Here is a 19,639-nt window from a genome sequence, read left to right on the forward strand (position 1 = left end):
GCAGCGGACGGGCGGTGGGGCTGGGGCAGGGGCTAGAGGGTGGCGAGGAGTTTGAGGGCTCCGCTACTTGTGTAAAGCGCCGATAGGCGCGTCCCGTGACACGCATACCTAAGGAATAATGTGATAAGTGGGCGCCGCCATCATGTTGTACGGCGCCGGCCCGGCCCCGCCCCTCGTTCCCCGTGAGAGTAACCCTCTCCACCATGCCCGCTCCATTCGGAGACGACTTTCACGGCTCGGCTGCCGCGGACGGACTGGCTCCTCGGGAGGTGGACACCCAGCTGGGCCCACGAGGCAAGCGAGAGGCGCCGTGAGCGAGCTCCCCCTTCCCCCACCTGCCCTGATCCGTACGGCTGCACCTCGGTCAAAATGGCGGCGGCCATGTGGCGGCCGCCATGTTGTGCCGTACAGAAACCCCTTCCCCAGCGGCGAGGGGCGCTGGGGTGATCCGGCTCCGCCATCTTGCCGTACGGCGGCGCGGCGGGGCCGGGGCGGGGGCCGGGGCGGGCCCGGCCGGCCGAAGGCGGCGGCGGCGACGGTCGGAGATGGTGATCTGCTGCGCCGCCGTCAACTGCTCCAACCGGCAGGGCAAGGCGCGTTGCGGCGCCGTCTCCTTCCATAGGTAAGGGCGGCCCGCCCGGCCCGCCGCGAGTGCCACGGACGGGCCACTCGCTCCCCTGTCCCGCTCCCCTGTCCCGCTCCCCGCGCCGGGCCCCCGCGGCAGCGCTGCCCTTTGTTTCCCCGGGGGAAGCCGGCTCGGGGCTCCCGGATCCTGCAGCCCCGGCCGGGCAGCGGGGCGCCCCTCGCCGCGGGGCCCGGGCCCTCGCTGGCCTGTGCCCTCACCTCCCCCGGTCCGTGTCCCCCCGTCCTGCGCCCAGCCCTGCTGGGGATGCTGCGGCCGTGAGTCCCTGTCTGGGAGTCCCATTGGAAACGGAGCCTGCCTGCCCTGCTCTGGGGCTTCCTTCCACTCCAGGTATTTCTACACCTAATGAAATGTTATTAAACAGCCGGTGTAAGCAGCGCCCGGGTCACGGAGGCAGCGCTGGACAGCGTGTCGGCTGAGCTGGGTGTTTTGGCGGTGGTCGCATCCCCCTTCCTTGTGGATAGGCTGTTCCTCGTGGGGCTGCCGAGCAGAATAATGGATCGATTGCTGATGGAAATGGAAACAACACCTTTTAGTCCTGCGCTTTTTCTTGGAGTGGAGCTGTTGATGCAGCGAATAGCTATCAAATATTTCAGGCCAAAGTGAAATAATTTTTAAATGAGTATAATTTAATTCATAAATGAACGTAACTTACCAAGACCTAACTTTCCCCAAAATCTCCTAAACCTAGCCATCACCTTGGACTTGGTCATCTTAAAGGTCTTTTCCAACCTCAACAGTTCTACAATTCCACGGTTCTGTAATTCTTCAAGTACCGACCCTTCTGATTTCCAAAATACAGCTTATTTTGTCTGTTCCTTGTTTTAGATTCCCTCTGAAGGATTCAAAGCGCTTGATTCAGTGGCTGAAAGCTGTTCAGAGAGACAACTGGACTCCCACCAAGTATTCCTTCCTTTGCAGCGAGCACTTCACCAAAGACAGTTTTTTCAAGCGGCTGGAAGACCGGCACCGGTCGCTGAAGCCCACCGCTGTCCCTACCATCTTCCAGCTGGTGGAGAAGAAGCACAACAAGCTGGATTATGTCAGGAGCCGAAGGAAAATAGCCAGGAAGGTGGGGGTGCGGGATGGGGAGGCCCTGCGGGAAGGAGGAGGTGAGGTAGCGCAGAGGGCCCCGTCTTCTGGCCAGGACTTGATGGTGACGCAAGGGACGAAAGAGATGGAGGAGGCCGCCCTGCAAGAGGAAACAGGGTCGGTGTCCAAGGAGGAAGAGGCCCTCCACAGCCAGCTGGATGGCCCTCGGAGAAGGACGTTAGGGGATCACTTGGGTGCGAAGGCTGGAGGGCAGAAAAAGCCCGAGAGGTCCCCTGTGGACTGTGCCAGGGGCAGCTGTGTGGGGAGCTGGGGGGGCGGACAGGAGTGGCGTGTCGGTGGACGACTTCACCCCTCCTGCCTCCGGCGCTTGCAAGTTCATCGGCTCCCTGCACTCGTACAGCTTTTCCTCCAAGCACGCCAGGGAGAGGCCTTCTCTCCCCAAGGAGCAGCTAGAAAGGAAAAGGCCAAAGAGAGACGTGGAACCCAGCTGCAGCAGCCACCTCTTGGGACACGACAAGGCCGTGGCAGAAGTGTCCCCGACGTCCTCCCTCACGGCCACCCCCCAGAAACCCTCGCAGGGCCTGTCGGCCTCCCCGGCAGACCTGACCCCCCGGCCCGCCGCCGAGGCCGTGCTGGGGCGCAAGGGGGACACGGACGCCAACCCCATGTCCATCAACGAGGTGATCATGTCGGCCTCGGGGGCCTGCAAGCTCATCGACTCGCTGCACTCGTACTGCTTCTCCTCCCGCCAGAGCAAGAGCCAGGTGTGCTGCCTGCGCGAGCAGGTGGAGAAGAAGAACGGGGAGCTGAAGCTGCTGAGGCAGAGGATCAGCCGCTCTGACAGCCAAGTCAGGAAGCTGAAGGAGAAGCTGGATGAGATGCAGCGCAACAGTTTCCCTTACTTGAACAGCCTGATACCCCAGGACTGTGGTCAGTATTGCCAGGGGTGCTGAGCTCTGAGGTGGAATTCCCTGTTTTCTGAGTCCATTTGAGCTGGAGGTTGTAAAGTTGTGATGGCGAAAAGATGTTGTCTTGGTTTGAAGGACAGGTGTCTGCTAAGGAAGGCAAGAGCAATGATAATTAGGAAGTTAAAGAGCTCTCAGGCAAAGATATGGGAATAGGAATAACCATTGTTTACTAGGAAACCTAAAATAAAAATACAGTAATACAAAGCAGCAAAACCCTGCCAGAGTCAGAATCCAAGCTGACACCCGTCAGTCAGTCAGGGTGTTGGTACAGTCCCATTCAATGGTGGCTGCATCCTCCTGCAGTGGCAGATGTGGTTCAGCTGGAGCAGTGCTCCTGGAGAAGGTGCAGTTTCCTCTGAAGGTCCAGAGATGATGTAGAAAGGTCCAGTTTTCCTCTGGAATCCGGTGGGTAAGGGCTGCCTTGGTGTTCCAGATCTCAGTTTTTATCTAGGTAGGAAATGCTTGTCTCCTCTCCCTGGGTGTAGCATCACCCAGTGGGATGATGTAATTTTATCAGTCCTGCAGTGGGACTCAATGGCCCATTAACAGGAGATATCTCCTGGAGGGAGGATGGGTTGTGGAAAAGATAAAAAACACTGCCCCACATGGTTTCAGCGGATGGTAATAGAATACACACTTTTTGTTACATCCTGCATTGCAACTCAAGACATGGTATAAGAAAGGGACATTCTGAGAAGTAGAGCTTGTGTAAGACCAATGGATTAAAAAATTTGCTCAGTGGCACAAGTTAATTCTTATATCCCTAACTTTTCCAAGATATGGAATGGGAATTTAGGTTGTGGTGTTGCAGATTACTTTCTTGATGAATTTATTTTCTCTTCTTTCTGGATTATTTTAATTTGTTTATGACAGTGGCCCCTGTAAGGATTTTCCTTCTTCCTTTGGAGTGTGCCTGTGGATTTTTTTTCTAGTGTGTTAATGAGCTGTCCTAGCAGCAGGTATCTGGGAAGGCTGTTCTTGCCCTCAGTGGCATAAGCAATAGTTTTGATATTGGATTTCATATGCTGCACTGAGTACTCAGGATGTTGGAAATATAAGCAAGGTGGGAGGTATCAAATATGACAATGTCATGGTGCACATTAAGGTCACAATTTGTGAGCAAATGTCTGTGTTTGCTTTGATCCTTTCCTTCCTTGGAAGGCAGAAGAAGTGGTGTTAGGGCATTTAGTATAAGTATTTAGGGTCCATAGTTCTCATTCATATATACATACATATATATATATGCATGTATATGAAATATTTATTTATATATAGAATTAAAAAGGTGTCTGCCTTTGTTGGAATACTTCACTAAGATACTAATTGCTGAAAAAGTATCTTTAAGGATTTTTTTTCTTTATTCTGGTAAGCACTGTGATTTTTCTCCTTTTTCCCGAGATTAGTGTTTTTATATACATGTACCTTTGAGAAATGAAAATTTTATGTTCTTGTAGAAGATATTCTTAAGATATGAGTTACATGCTTTATTTTATAAGAGAAAATGCAATTTTTCTTAATGAATTGACCAATTCATTACCCATTCTGCTATATCTTTTATTAACAAAACTGAAGATCAGCATGTGAAAAGGAACCATTTTGGCAATTGTAGCTTGGCATGATGGGAAGTTTATATGGAACTCTTTGGCTGGGAACTTTTTTAAAGGGTTTATTGGTGGCTGACTACCTTATTTGTTTTTTATTTAGGCTTCATCTTGGTGCTCTTCTGTTTTGAACTCTTTTTGTGTGCTCATGGTAATAGTTTATGGCAGTGAAAAGAGCTGATGAAGTGCAGCCAGCTGCTTGCCAGGCAGAGTCTGGTTCATGCCCAGACACTGAGCTTTACTGTCATACAAAGCTGAGCTAAGAAATATTTTCATATTCATAAAAATAGAGTCAGGTAACACATTAGGTTAATAATAGTCTTTATTAGTAGCCGTGTCTCAGTTGTCCCAGCTCATCTGATGTGTGGTTGGGGTGATGGTTTTAACTGTGAACCTGAGCCTGCATATTTTTTTCTGCTAAAGGCACTTCCTTGAGTATAAGCACCTGACTGGACTGACTGTGCAGGTTGTTACCTGTCTGCATCCCTCATGTTCAGCTGTTTCCACAAAATCCTGAGCACGAAAAACGAACTCTGGGCCCACACCCACTCAGCAGAACTTCATTTCAGTGCTAGTTCTCACATACTTTCCTCTGATGAGACAAATAAATTTCTGCTGGCTGCATCCAAGCAGCAGCAGGCTGGGAAGAGCAGGTTTCTGCAGGAGTGCTGCCTGCCAGCCATGCTTGAGGCTGGGTGACTCAGGCTGGCCAAGTGGCTCCCAACTCCAGCTGTGAAGATGTGCTTGAGTGGTGTTTCCCAACCTGCCTTACCAGGGGGATTGACTGGTTTAGGAGAAGCCCCAGGGTGTCTCCAGCACAGAACAGCTGCTGTGGTGGCCTTTTCCATCTAAACTTTGAATTTGGGTGTTTGTTTGGTAGGAGAATATTTCCTCATGAGGTCCGTGGACCAAAAGCTGAGGAATGCTGCTGGTGGGTGAGCAGGGTTAGATGTAGCTTCTGGAGGATGATAGGATGCACTGGGAGAAATGAGGGGGAGCCAGCAAGCAACCAGGGATGTGTCCTGGGGAAGGCATGGCTGTTCTAGCACTGTGCTTTGTCACTCTGACCATCTTATTCTGCAGGAAGGTGTCACAGCTCTGCTGCATCAGCTCTGCTCACACAGGACATCCCAGCAGCTCCTTCCACAGCACCACCTGCTCTTGCCGTGCCCCAGTTGGGTCCTGTTGTAAAACTACATCTCCCAGCAGGCAGCAGGATCAGTGTCTTACCCAAAAAATGAGCTCACTTCCCTCATAGCCATCTTAGCACCCTGCGCAGAGCCTTTCTGGGGGCAGGGGGGATCCAGGTAGAGCAAAGAGCAAAATATCTGCGAGTATGGCTGGGCATGGAGCAAACACAGGTAGGATTCTATGGGATTGGAGTTTCTGTGTTCATCAGAGAGGTAAAAACTCTTGGAATTGCTGCTTGGGGGTATGAGGAGCCTCTTCCACACTGCATGGCTGTTCTCGTGAAGGTCATATTAAAGGCAGGAGAGATTGCAGAATGAGTTCATGTGAAAAATGGTTAGAAATGTGCTAGGAATCTGTGGGAAATCTGGCTTGGGTTTGTCTTTGAATATCTGTGCAAAGCCAGTGTAGAAATGGGGTCATTTACTGTGCTTTTGACATGCAAATGAAGCGTAGTTTATGAACTTCAGGGCAAGCAGAAGGAGGATGGAGTACTTAATTCCACTTAATTTGTGATTTTCTGCTGAGATGGAGTCCTGAGGCCTGGTCTGTGGTGTTGCCCAGCTTGATGGCAACAGATTCCAGTCATGTTACAGAAAATGAATAGCAGAATCCCATTCCTCACTGGCAGTGACAAGTGGGGCTGTGCATGGTTGAAGATGCTGTGCTTTCACCTGTCTGAGAAGGACTGGACCAGCAATGGGCTGGTGTCCAGTTCAACTTGAAAATGAAATGTGTCTAATGAGTCAGAGATGTGCTGCCAGGAAAATTGCCTCCACCAGGGTAGCCACTGCTAACCTGGCAGTTGCATGTTAACTTGGAGCTAGAGTTTGGAAGAAAACTGCTTTTTTTCTGAGACAGTAGGTGCTGCTTGTGATTTTTTTTCATGCCCTGTCTAGGATGGAAACGGCCAGGGTAGAAAACTGGTCTGTAGGGTCAGCATTACAAAGAATGAGGAAGCTATAAAGGAAAATGGGAGATAAGGAGCAGGAATATGTGTGCACAGGCTGAGAGTGGGGCTGACTCCATGGCAGAAGGTATCTTGAAAGAGGCTGGGTAACATTTCACCGTGGCCTGAACACTTGGGTGGGAGGTGAATTGTTTTGTGCTCAGCTTGGGAGCAAGCAGTGTGCAGGTACACCAGTTTGGGACTTGGTTGAGGAAGGAGGCTCTTTGACCTCCCCCTTGGAGAGAAAGGTAGCTGGAAAGGAGGAAACAAAACTTTTTGCACTGCTGTTGTTTTTTTTCATTTTATTTTCAGTGGGATGGTCTTGTTCTTTCCAGGGTTTTTTTTTTTTTTTTTTTTTTTTTTGCCTAATAGTCTATAGAGTTTGTGCATTAAGCATTTAATTTTGCAGCGAGTCGGCAATGAGTCACAACAAAAACCCAGCTTGCAGCTAGGAAGCAATGAAACAGCAAAGTAAGGAAAACTCCAGAGAAAGTCAGCCTGAGCTCAGGTAGGGTGTTTGGTTTCTCATAACAGAGTATAATTTAAAAAATATTTTCTCTGTGTTTTGTAAAGCAGAAGTCTGGCAGTGATTACAGGCACTGGAGCATTACCACCTTGGCACTTGGCTATGAAATTAATTACTGAGTCTATAGCATGAACATTTGTGAATATAACCAACTTTTGGAGCAGAGATGAGATGATCTGTTCAACAGCTGCTTGGCTGTCACCTGGTGGGATGCATCTTTCTTGGGAAGAAAGAGTTCTAGCACAGGAGCTGGTAGGGTTTGTTGATAGATCCTTAAACTAGCTGGGAAAGGGACAAAGACAGGGTCACCAGTGATGAGCAATGGGCTGGAGTGCCTAAAGTTGAGGAAAGGAGCATGATGGGGTCCCTCAACCTGCTTCACCAGGTTCTGGCTATAATGTACCACACCAGAAATGTCTCTGCATTAATACACCAGCTTGAGGCACCAGTTAGGAGCTCAAAGCTTTGGCCCAGCCACAGAGATCTGACATCACTGGCATAAGTGAAACCTGGTGGGAGTTTTCCCTGGACTGGATTGCCCTGATGGAAAGTTCCAGGCTCTTCAGGAGGGCTAGAGAAGGCAGAGGGGTGGCACTGTATGGAATAGAAGGGTTGGAGTGTCTGGAGCTCCCAGCTGGCAATGGCACAGTTGAGAGCCTTTGGATAAGTATCAAGAGGCAAACAAATAATGCAGATTTCACTGTGGGAGTCTACTCTGGACCTCCCAGACAGGATGATGACACTGGTAATTATTCCTTGAGGGACTAAAGGACGATTCCAAGTCAACTGCCCCAGGGGATTTCAACCTGCCAGAAATTAACTGGGAGCATCACACAGCTGGTACAACCCGGGCCAGAAGGTTCCTAAAACACCTGCATGACAACTTTAGGGAACAGGTCCTCAGGAAGCTGACTTGGAAGGATGATCTTGATCTCCTGCTTGTCATCAGAGAGGATCTCATGAGCACAGTGAACACTGGGGCCAACTTGGCCACAGAGCCATCAAGTTTAAAATTTCTTGTGACAGGAGGAAAAGTGCCAGAAAAACCTCAGCTCTGGCTATGAGGAGAGCAGACCTCAGGCTGCTCAGGGAATTAGTGAGTAAGGGCCCCTGGGAAATGTTTCTTCAGGTGCTGGAGTCCATCAGTGCTGGTTACTTTTAAACATCATCCCCTAAGGGCACAGGAATAGCAATTCCTAAATTCCAGAAGTCAATCAGGTGAGGCAGAAGGCTGGTTTGGCTGACCAGAGATTTCTCTTGGAAATAAGATGGAAAAGGAAGGTGTGTGCCCAGTGGAAGCAAGGTCAGGTGATGTGGGAATAACACAGAGATGCTGCTCCCCACTGTTGTCAGAAAATTCATACAGAAAAAGCTGAATTGGAATTGAAGCTGCCAGAACTGCAGAGAACAATAAATTATTTTTTTTCAAATATATAAATGGCAAAAAGCAGTTTAGAAATAACATTGCCCCTTTTCAGGATGAGGATGGTCACCTCACAAACAGGGACAAGGCAAAGATGTTTAATGCTTTCTTTGCCTCTGTCTTCAAATGGGTGATGAGTCTCAGTGTCATGAACTGGAGGACCATGACTGTGAGAATGATCAAACTTCTAGAAGTTGTGCAGGAGCTGCTGATGTCATTACAATGCCTCTCTGGATGGTTGATTTTTCAGCAGTCTTGGGAATTCACAGAGGTTTTCTGGAAGCTGGTGAGTGTTGCCCTGATTTTTTAGGAGAGTTCCAGAGACAGCAGACCTGTCATTCCCAATTCAGTTCCTGGTAAAATCATGGAAAAGATTATTCTGGGAAGTCTTGAAAAGCACCTAGAGGACAATGCAGGCATTAGTCACAGCCAGCACAGCTTCCTGAGGGGACAGTCCTGCTTGTTAAACCTGATTTCCTTCTTTGTCAGGGTAACCTGCCTGGTTGATCCAGGAAAGCTGGGAGGTGGAATCTTTATGGACTGCAGCAAAGCTTTTGATACTGTCTCTTACAGGATCCTTCTGGACAAAATGTGCAGTTCACAGCTGGAAAACTGTTATGAGTGAGGAGCTGGCTCATGGGTCAGGCACAAGAGGTGACAGTGACTGGGGTGACACCAGCCTGGTACTGGTCTCTGGTGGGGTTCCACAGGTCTCCATCCTTGGCCCTGTTCTCTTCAACATCCTCATTGACAACTTGGACACAGGACTTGAAGGAATACTTAGTGAGTTCACAGCCATCACCAAGCTGGGAGGAGCTGTCACCTCCCTCAAGGGCAGAGAGACCTTGAAAAATAAGAGATAGACAGCAGCTGTGTGGGGTTTAAAAAGGGCAACTGCTGGATTCTGCACCTAGGACAGGGCAGCCCTGGCTGTGTGTATGGACTGGCTTAGGGTTAGGGCTGGAGACCAGCTGTGGGAAGGGACCTGGGGTCCTGGTCCATGGCAATATGGGTCACCAGTGTCCTGGCAGCCAGGAGGGACATCCCTGCATTGTCCCACTCTGCTCTGTGCTGGGGTGACCTCACCTCGAGGCCTGGGGGCAGCTTGGGGCACCACAGTATAAAAAAGACATTAAGGTATTGGAGAGTGTCCAGAGGAGGCCATGAAGATGGGGAAGGGTCCATGAGGAGTGGCTGAGGGCACTTGGTTTGTTCAAGCTGGAGAGGAGGAGACTGAGGTCAGACCTCACTGTGCTCTTAACATCCTCTCACAGGGAAGTGGGGGGGCAGGTATTGATCTCTTCCCTCCCTTGGCCAGGGACAGGACTCAAGGAAATGGTATGAAGCTGAGCTGGGGAGGTTTAGGTCAGATACCAGGAAAAGATTTTTAATTCAGAGGGTGGTTGGGCATTTTAACAGCTCCCCAAGGAAGAGGTCACAGCACCAAGCCTGCCTGAGTTCAAGAAGTGTTCAGTCAATGCTCTCCAGCACATGGTGTCATTCTTGGGGTTCTGGTGGACCCAATCCTGACAGGTCCCTTCCAAGGATATTCTGTGATGGAGCTGGAGCACATCTGTGCCAGGAATGTTTTACTGGTTTGCTGGGGAGAGCATCAGCAAAGTGCCTGAAGGGATGCAACTCTCAAGACAGAGCAGCAGAGTATAAAGCCACCTTCTGTTCTTAAATATGGACAGAATATGCTGAGGGAGGATGCTCCTTAATTACCAGAATCTAGGTGATGATTTAAACCCAGTGAGCAACTGTGCTGTAGGAAGAACTGCCCAGTGCAGTGCAGACCCCACAGAGATTCTGTTTTGGGGGTTTTTTTGGTGGGTTTTGTTGTTGTTCTTATTGTTTGTATGGTTTTTTCTTTCCTCAAGTTTTCTGCAGAAGTGTTCCCCAGCTCAAGGAAATAGGTTAGGTGCCTTGTTAGCAACCAGCTGGCCACTTTACTGATAAAGCTGTGTAGGAATTTGTGCCAGTGTAGCTTTCTGTGCCAGGAATCCCACTTGAGAGCCACGCCAGCTGTGTAGACATGGCCCGAGGGGGCTGTCCAGCTGCTCTCTCTGCTTTGTCTCAAGGCAGAGAGAACTCAGGATCTCCTGTTGCAAAGCCTGGGCAGCCAGTTCCAGGCTGACTGTGTTCCAATGCGGGGTGGGATTTGACTTGTGAACTCTCCAGGCATGGAAAAGATGTAGCAGCAGTGTATCTGTGAGTTTGGAGGGATGGAATGGGGTCAGGTGGTGAATGGACCTGACCTGTGTGGTCAGTGGCCTGAGTGGCTTCCTGAAGGAAAGAGATCAAGGTGATCAGGTTGCTTATGGTGTGTGGTTTTGTCTCCCAAACTGTTACAACTCCTGAGTGCCATGGCTGATTTCAGTGAGATTTTGTAGAACCACAGGATGGTTTGGGTTGAAGGGACCTTAAAGCTCATCTTCTTCCAACCCTTCCATGGTTGTAGAGGAATGGGGTCTTGGGGATGCTGGCTCCCTAATGGCTTCCAGAAAGTGTAGGAGAAGGTAGGGATGTCCTTGTTAAAAAAGAGGATACAGAGAGAGCTTCCCTGCTAGTAGGTAAAAGAGGAACTGTGCATATGAATGCAAGAGAATCAGCATTAATCACCCTCTTTGGGTGTGAAGCTTTAAGCATGCAGAAGGGTGACCAGAGTCTCTTGTGCTGCAGCTTCTCAGATGTCATTTGTATTCTTGATATCATCATACACTTACCTTTTAAGCCACATTACTGGATTTTTTGTAAAAATGATGTGCCAGGAGTTTAGACCTTTAAAAAAGGAGTGTACAGGCTCCTTCATCAGTGTCAGAGGAATTTCTTTTGAGAGTGACTGTATCTATAAACCTGAAATTGGAAACAAAGCAGCTCAGCAAAGAACTTCTTTTTGCTACAATAGTCTTGCATTTAGCTGCCCCAACTGTGACATAAAAAAGCAATTTTCTTTTCAAGTGGCTGGTATTTTTGGGGTGGTTCAATCAGACTCTCTCCTGTTTGCCTTCTCTCTTGCTTTTCCACTCTTCTAGCCCAGCCTTCCAGCCTTTCCATGAAGGAAAAAAGTGTTAGTCCAGCAGTCAGAGAGCAGCACTGATGGGATGAGATCAGGGTGTCTGTACTTACTTCACTGAGTCCCTGGTCCTTATTCACTGCTGTTCTCATCTCTTCCAAGCCATGCAAGAACTAAAGAACTCTTCAGCTTTGCAGCCATCTAGGTAGTTTAGAATAGTTATAATGATCACTTGGCCATGTTGTTTGCCCATGTTCCAGAGACTCCAGGATGTACAGTTACATCTTACTATTCAGCTGCTGGAATTCCAGCTCTTTGGAAGTGTGACCAGCTCACTGGGTCAGGCACCTCCAGCCAGGCTGGACACTGCACAGGAAGGCAGTGGGATCAAGCTGGGGCTGCTGGGAATGATCTCTTGGCTTCTCTTGGTTTAGAATCAAATCTAAAGAGTGGGAATGGCTAAAGCCAGTCCTTTCATCTGTTGTTTTGATACTTTTCCTGAGAAGAAAAGGAAGTGCTCTATGCAAGCACTGTGGTGACAGAAACTGTCCTGCTCCTGGGATGCTGACCCAGGAGAGGGCAGCAGCAGCCCAGGCTGCAGGCTCCTGCAGCTTTTCCTAAGCTTTGCTTTTCACTTCCATCATGGGAGATGAGCCTGCAAACAGCTTGGAAAGAAATGCAGCAGAGAGTGAATCAGCTGGAGGGAGGAGTAGTGCACTCCTTCCCCACAGAACTGTGTGCTCTCCTCATGGAGTTGAGAAGGTGAGTACAAGGAGTTACTGTCCAACACACTGGCACTGCTGTATGGATTGTGAGAACCCCTTCCATGTCCTGGGCAAGCTGCTGGGGACTGCACAGTCTGACAGGATGTGCTACAGAACGTAGCTCTGGTGCTCTAGACCTTTATCACCAACTTACTAGTGAGCTCTCATGTTTCCTCTTGTTGCTTCCCTTGCAAAATACTTCAGGATAAAGCAAAGCAAGCAGCAGCACTTTGCTGGCTTTTAAACCCTGCTGCTGTGGGAGGATGATTACCACAAGTGGTCTCTTTTACCCAGGAAAGCTGCTCTTCCTTCTCCTTTGGCATTTCAGGTGTGGACTGTCCTTCCTCCTTGCTCAGTCTTTTATCCTGGCATTTCATAAGGAGCACAGTGAAAGTCAGACTGGTCAAGCAAATTTTGGCCACAGCCTTACTCTTTTTAAGTTGTGATTTCTCCCTGCAGTTGAGTCTGTGCCTTTTAGACCAGACAGACAGGCAGCTTGTTCTTGTATTCCTGATCTCACTAGGTGTGAAAACACCCCCCTGGAACACCCACCTTGCCAGTATGAGATATTTATCCCATGAGGGGGAGGAGGACATGCTTTAAGCTTAATTCAGTCATCTTTGTCTGCATAACAGACTACTGAGAGTAGCAGGCACCCCATTTGTGTGGGAAGCCATCTTTCCCAACATCCCACAGGTGATATTTTGCTTTCCATACTTACACCTTAGTAATGGATCTGCTCTGCTCTTCACATGGCTCTAAATTGTCTGTCTCCATTTTCCTGATGTATTTTTTTTTCAGGTAGCACCTCTGAAAGTAAAATGCAAAACTGTTTATCAAAACTTTCCTACAGCACCAAGGCTGAGTTCAGGAAGCATTTGGACAATGCTCTCAGGCACATGGTGTGACTCTTTGGGATGGTCCTGCACAGGGGCAGGTGTTGGGCTTGATGATCCTTGTGTGTTCCTTCCAGCTCAGCTTATTCTGTGATTCTGTAAAATGATTTATTAAAGAAGTTACAACTTTGTGAAACAGATCTTGGTTGCTTTTTCATAACTGCAGTGACAAAGGGAAGTATCTTTCTTTTCCATTTGCTCTTTACCTTACAGGTACCCAAGTGTTTTTAAAATGTTTGTCTTAGTCCAGAGCCTTAGTAGAACAGCTTCTGAATTATCCTTGCTTATGTCTTTGTACAACTTCAGGCCATTGTTAACCTCTTAAAAAATATTATAGCCAAACTTTGATCTTGAATATGTACACAGCCTGATTTTAATTTAAAATGAGGGCTCATTTTCTTGGCCTGTGAAACAAACAGGAACAGTATGTACTCAGTGCTAGAGAAGGATTAGCTCAGAGCATTAGAGGTTTCATTATCATTTAATGATTATTCTTTATGCTGAGGTTTCAGTCATCATCTTCCCTGCATGCAGGTGGGAGGGGGCTTTTCTTTCAGATCAAGCTACAGAGAGGAGTCAGAAATGGACCACCTGCAGGAGTGCTGTATGTATGGCTAAGAGCTTGTTTGGAAACAGACCCACTTCCCATGAGTGTTCATTGTTCCCCATCTCCCACCTTGGAGCTGGCACTGCTCTGAAGAAAACCATTGCTGTGGTGTTGAGCCATTTCTGAGGTGTTTTACATTCACCTCCAGCCAGCTGGAGGCAGCTCACAACAACCTGCAGTGCTCACAGTTTTTTTCCTTCTTTCTTTTGCTCCACAGAGACTCCCCAGCTGAACCCTGTGATGGAACCCCTGTCCTGGATGCTGGGCACCTGGCTCTCAGACCCCCCAGGAGACGTTACCTTCCCTACAATGAAGCCCTTCCAGTACCTGGAGGAAGTGCACATCTCTCATGTGGGGCAGCCCATGCTCAACTTCTCGTGAGTGCAGGGCTCTGTGTTGGCAGCAGCTGCTGGACTGGAGCAGGCATAGCTCCAGGGTGATTTGTTAGTTGGGTTTCTTTTCCAATGGCAAAGTACATAAATTTTTACCTACCAAATGAGATGGTGTTGTGGTACGTGACTGAATGACTTTCATTCTTCACCACTGTGAAAATCTGACAATAATTAATGCTTATCAAACCATATGGGATAGGAGGCAGGTAGCTTAACCACTTGCTTTGGCTGCAAGTGGTTGCTCTAAGACAAATCAAAAGAAATCCAGAGGGAGGGAAGTGACAAGTTGCCTACTGCTCAGTAGTGCTCCAGTGTTCCTTTGGGAGGGGTGAGTTGGAAAGTGTGTGACTTTGAAAACCAAGAAGAGAGGAGTTACAAGATGGAAGTGCTGTGTGAGAGATGCCCTGTGTTCCTGGAGTGTGATGGAGCTGCCAGCTCAGCCTGTGACTGCTGTATTCTGATTTCCAAAAGAAACAAAGCTCTGACAGCCTTGCTATGACTGCATCTCCCTCTCCAGCTTGTGAACAGTTGCTTGAGTTACTTTTTTTTTTTTTTCCCTCCTTTTCTTTGTGCCAAGGAGTTACACAGCTGTGAACTGTTGAGCTGTAGGAAGCATCAGGAAAATAGGCAGCAGTCCTGGAGGACAGGTATCCTGTGCTTTCCTGGCTCCTGGAGCAGTGGCTCTTAAAAGATAGTCCCTGTATCCCTTAAATGCTCCAGGCACTGAAAGCTGCCTGATTTAAGTTTTTTTCTCCTTTGGTATAGTCACTCATGTTATGGGTGACCAAACCTACAGTTCTTAAGGTCTCCTGAAGAATAAATAAGAGTCTGATCTGAACTTTTTGTCTTTTTGAAGGGGGTGATGGGAGAAATATGTCTGCTCTGTTGCTTTCTACAGCAAGACATATACAGAAAAAAAACTTTTGCCAGGTGTGAAAGCTAAATAAAGATGATACAATAAGTCCAAATATTTATTTGAGAAAAAGAAGTTTTTGAGACACATGTGGCTTTGACATCTGTGAAACATCTGAATTCCTGAGGGGTTTCTAAGCTAGTTATTAGAAAGACCCAGGGAAAATCTTAAAGTTTCAACTTAAAGATTTAACTCTAGCTCTAAGGAATAGCTGTGTCTGTAAAGCAACTAGTTTTCTAGGTTTACATCTCTCAGCTGTGAAGTCTTGTCAGTCTTTTACTTTTCTAATGTGGTTAAACAAGAGGAAACCATGCCAAAAAATGTCAGTGGAGTGCCAAACACATCAGGCTTTGTGATTTCCCCTCAGGTTCAACGCCTTCCACCCGGACACCAGGAAGCCCATGCACCGGGAATGTGGCTTCATCCGCCTCAAACCTGACACTAACAAGGTGGCCTTCATCAGTGCCCAGAACACAGGTACACACCTCATCCCACACTGGGGAGAGAGGAGCTCCTTGCCCTGCTGGGCATCATTTTTTCAGGAAGTTCTTGCAGCTCTCGAAGTTCTATTGAATTGGTTTTCTCTGCCGGAATCGCTGCTCTTTGCTGCTGGTTCCTAAACTAGGAAAACCTCCCAGTGTGTGGATGTAGCACCTTGGAACTTCTTACCTTACAGGGACTGAATGAGAGAGAACCACATCTCAGTTATTACAAGTGAAAGTGTTAAACCCCAGTTGATGCTTACATTTGCATCTAAATTGACAGGTGCTGAAGGGAAGAGTGTCAGTTGTGTTGTGATACTCATCCCACGTGGTGTGAATAAGCCTGGCTGGATTTTTGTGAGCAGCATTCCATGTCTGAGGTTGTGTGGATCTGCAGTTCTCAATAGTGCTAGGGCAAATAAAACCATTCTTCACAGGGAATGCTGGTCTCTTAAGTAGCCTAATAGAGCATGGAATGGTTTGGGTTGGAATGAGCCTTAAAGCCCATCTCATTCCACTTCCTGCTATGGTCAGAGACACCTTCCACTAGACCAGGTTATTCCAAACCCTGTCCAACTTGACTTTGAATACTTCTAGAGATGGAGCAGCCACAGCTTCTCTGGGCAACTGTGCCAGGGCCTCACCACCCCCACAGGGAGGAACTTCTTCCTAATATCTAACCTAAATTTCTACTCTTAGAGATTAAAATTTTTTTCCTTGTCCTGTCCTTATGTGAATGTGTAAAAATTCCCTCTTCCTCTTTTTTAAGTACTGAGAGGCCAAAATAATAATTGTGACATGCTTAAATAACCTTTGTAACTTAATAATATGTATGCCCTTGCTTTTCTCTAGGTCTGGTGGAGGTGGAGGAAGGGGAGGTGAATGGACAAGAGCTGTCTATAGCTTCTCACTCCATAGCCAGGATCTCCTTTGCCAAGAAGCCCCATGTAGAGCAGGTGAGTGCACACAGAGTGAGCCATTCCCATGGCATTGCTTGGCCCAGAAGGAGTCTGGTTGAGAGGATATGTTATTTAGCATGCTTTAATTACAGAGTGCCATCAGGAGTTCTTGGAAATACTGCATTGGCATCCTGGCTTATTCTTTCTGTAAGAGCCTTCAGAAGAGATTTTGTACATTATGAGACCCAGAGGGATCATTGTGATGAAAACTGACAAGCTGGATCAGACCAGCTAACCCAGAATCCTGTCTCCAAAGTGGCCACTAGCAGATCCTTAGGGAACAAAATAGGAAAGTCTTGGCTAAATACCCTTTTATGGCAGTGGGATTAGTTATTAATGCTGGTTTTTCTGGATTGATGCAATATGAGGATGCACATTTAAGGTGTGGTCAGTACTGGGCCTCATGAGGCTATTTCAGGAACACCTGCAGATCTTGCTCTGTTGCTTTTCAGAGCATTCAGACCTTGCTCTGGGCTCTTTTCCCATCTGTGGCTGCAGGGCAGGGCTGGCACTTGCTGTCAGCTCCACCTTTGGCTGGCTGCTTTTGGGGGTTTGACATTTTTTGTGTGTGTAGTGAGGGTTTATTGATACAGCTGGTAGGGGTACAGCCAGATGTGAGTACAGTGGCACTGCTGGGGTCAGTGTGGCATCCTGAGGTCACCTCTGGAAGTGTCACTGTCACATCTGAAGCTGTCATGGCTGAGCACAGCTGAGAGACAGCAAGGCTGAACAAGCTGTCACAGCCTGTTTTTTTTGTGCTATAAAAATGACCCTTAGACAGCAGGGAGCACAAGTTTGTGCAGATTAAGGCAAAAATTTTATTTGCCTACACAGACAGTGTCCAAACTTTGGAAAGTCCCAACTCCCCTGCCTTTCAATGCATGTTTTCAGTTATTGGGTTTCCCCTTTCCCAGGAACAGTTGCATTGTCTCATCCTGTAGCAGAAGTAAAGCCATTAGATACTGTGGATGTCAGCAGGGAACAGAGCTCTTAATTGCAAACATTTAAGTAAAAAGGACTGTCCTCTTTGAGTCTCTGCCTGAGCTGTGGGCAGATAGACTGGCAGGGGGAGAGAAAGCCAGCAGATATTTTCTTAGCTGAGGGCTCCAAGGCTGGCTTTGGCTGGAAGAAGGAAGCTCAGGCTGGAGGCCTGTGCTCATCTGGCATCTGTGGGAAGCTCAGGCCCAGGGACTGGTCCTAGTGAGTATCTGGGAGGCCTTGTGGTGAAGGAGGGTGTGGAATGAGAGGGATTGTCAGGAAACCGAGTCTTAGAGCCTTTTCTCCTTCAAAAACAGCTTAAATTGCCTGTGAAAACAAAGAGGCCACAGGTTTGTGAGCAGGATGTGTGTGCTGCTGCTGTAGTTGCTCATTTTGAGAAAACTTCACCATGTTGTTGCATTCCTGGTGCAAAGTGATTCAGGATGTCACTGAGGCAGGAATGCCCATTTCCTGCACCAAGCTTTGTCATGAGCAGTTTAGATTGCTTGAAGAATCACCTTTAAAGGTGCTACCAATGTAGATTCAATACAAATTTGTGAAAGCACAGCTTAACAAAATTTGATGGCAATGTTCCCTCATGGATGAGGAGGGGCAGGGACCTCCATTCTTTTTTGGATGCAGGGGGAATATAGCAACTGAAGATGAGGAAAAGGCAGAGGTACTTAACACCTTCTTTGCCTCAGTTTTCTACAGGAAGACAGGTCATCCTCAGGACAGTTGGCCTCCAGAGTGGATAGATAATGACAGGGAACAGAACAGTCCCCCTGCAATCCAGGAGGAAGCAGTTAGAGCCCTGCTGAGCCACTCATGCTCACAGGTGTATGGGACCAGATGGGATCCATCCTAGGGGGATGAGGGAGCTGGGAGTGTTTAGCCTGGAGAAGAGGAGACTCAGGGGAGACCTCATCACATTCTGCAACTCCCTGAAAGGAGGTTATAGCCAGGTAAGGATTCTACCAGGCAAACAGTGGCAGGGCAATAGGATACAGTCTTAAGCTGCACCAGAGGAAGTTTAGGCTGGACATGATGAAAAAATTCAGAAAGCATGATCAGGCACTGGAATGGGCTGCCCAGGGAGGAGGTGGAGGTGTTCAAGCAAAGCCTGGATGTGGTACTCAGTGCCATGGTTTAGTTAATTAGGTGGTATTAGGTCAGAGGCTGGGCTTGATGGTCTCAAGGATCTTTTCCAACTTAGTTAATTCTGTGAACCTGCCTTGTTCCATGGATAATGGTCTTGGAGCTGGTATTGTGCCTGCTGTAGTGAGGATATCCCTCCTTGGTTGTGACTGACAGCAGGCATGTGGATGGCAGAGGGAAGAAAGCACAGGTAAGGGATTCAGCTTGTGAACACTCATTGCTTGATTTCCTTCTTTCTTTTCCTACTCCTGGTTTAGATCACCAGAAAATTCAGGCTCAATTCTGATGGGAAACTCGAACAAACTGTCTCAATGGCAACCACTACTCAGCCCATGACTCAGCACTTCCACATCACCTACAAGAAGGTGACACCCTGACCCTGGGTGTGCCAGGTCTCCTCACCAAGGGCAAGGAGCAGGACATGATGCACCAAGAGCAGCAGCAGCAGCTCAGGAGCATGGCATGGCAGACCCTGGAGCCAGCTGCCTGTGCTCATCCCTGGGCCCCAGAGCTGCCTGTCCTGTTGAGAATGTTACTCAGATGTTTCTGTAATGGTATATAAAAAAAATAAATAAAAAGCTTTTATTTTTATGGCTGTGTCTTTGGTGTGACTGCAGGGTGGTGTGCAGTGCTCACAGAGGGGTTTTGTGCTGCCTGTTCATTAGTAGATGTTGGGTTGGAGATCCAAACTCTTGGACAGCCTGGATAACTTTGGGGGAGCTGCAGGTTCTGGAATGGATTTGCACTTCAGGGAAAGACCCTGAGAACTCCAAAATGAAACTGTCCAGTGAATCTTGGCTTAATTATCAAGAGGGAGTACCTACATCTTGCTCTAGGGCATAGGAAACTGTCAGAGGCCCTGATGTTGACTTTCCAGCAGTTTGGAGGGAATTGCTGCAGTGTGGGAGGTCAGGGCAGTTTTCAGTGCAGAAGTCAGTGCAGAGCTCACAATTATGAGCCAACAAGCAAGAGAAACTGCTAACAGTGGGGCTCAATCTCAGCAATTTCCAACTCTGGGATCAGGATGCAGCCTTTGATCTTGGTGAGATCTGTCATCAAGTCCCTCAGCAATGAGGGAGGCAAAGGACTTTCATCACTGCTGGCCTACAGCAGAGACTCTTCA

The 19,639-nt window shown here is 48.1% G+C and overlaps 1 protein-coding gene across 1 annotated transcript; it reads left to right on the forward strand.

Moving 5' to 3' along the window:
• Positions 1 to 33: 33 nt before the first annotated feature.
• On the forward strand, positions 34 to 19,107 carry THAP4 (THAP domain containing 4). Its single transcript, XM_079314675.1, is given in 7 exon segments — positions 34 to 622; positions 1,472 to 1,984; positions 1,986 to 2,626; positions 13,852 to 14,011; positions 15,307 to 15,416; positions 16,274 to 16,377; positions 18,774 to 19,107. Coding segments are annotated over 7 exon segments (1,875 nt in total). The 5' UTR covers positions 34 to 395; the 3' UTR covers positions 18,894 to 19,107.
• The last annotated feature ends 532 nt before the right edge of the window (positions 19,108 to 19,639 follow it).

Source organism: Erithacus rubecula (assembly GCF_903797595.1).
Source record: "Erithacus rubecula genome assembly, chromosome: 11".
Classification (NCBI taxonomy): domain Eukaryota; kingdom Metazoa; phylum Chordata; class Aves; order Passeriformes; family Muscicapidae; genus Erithacus; species Erithacus rubecula.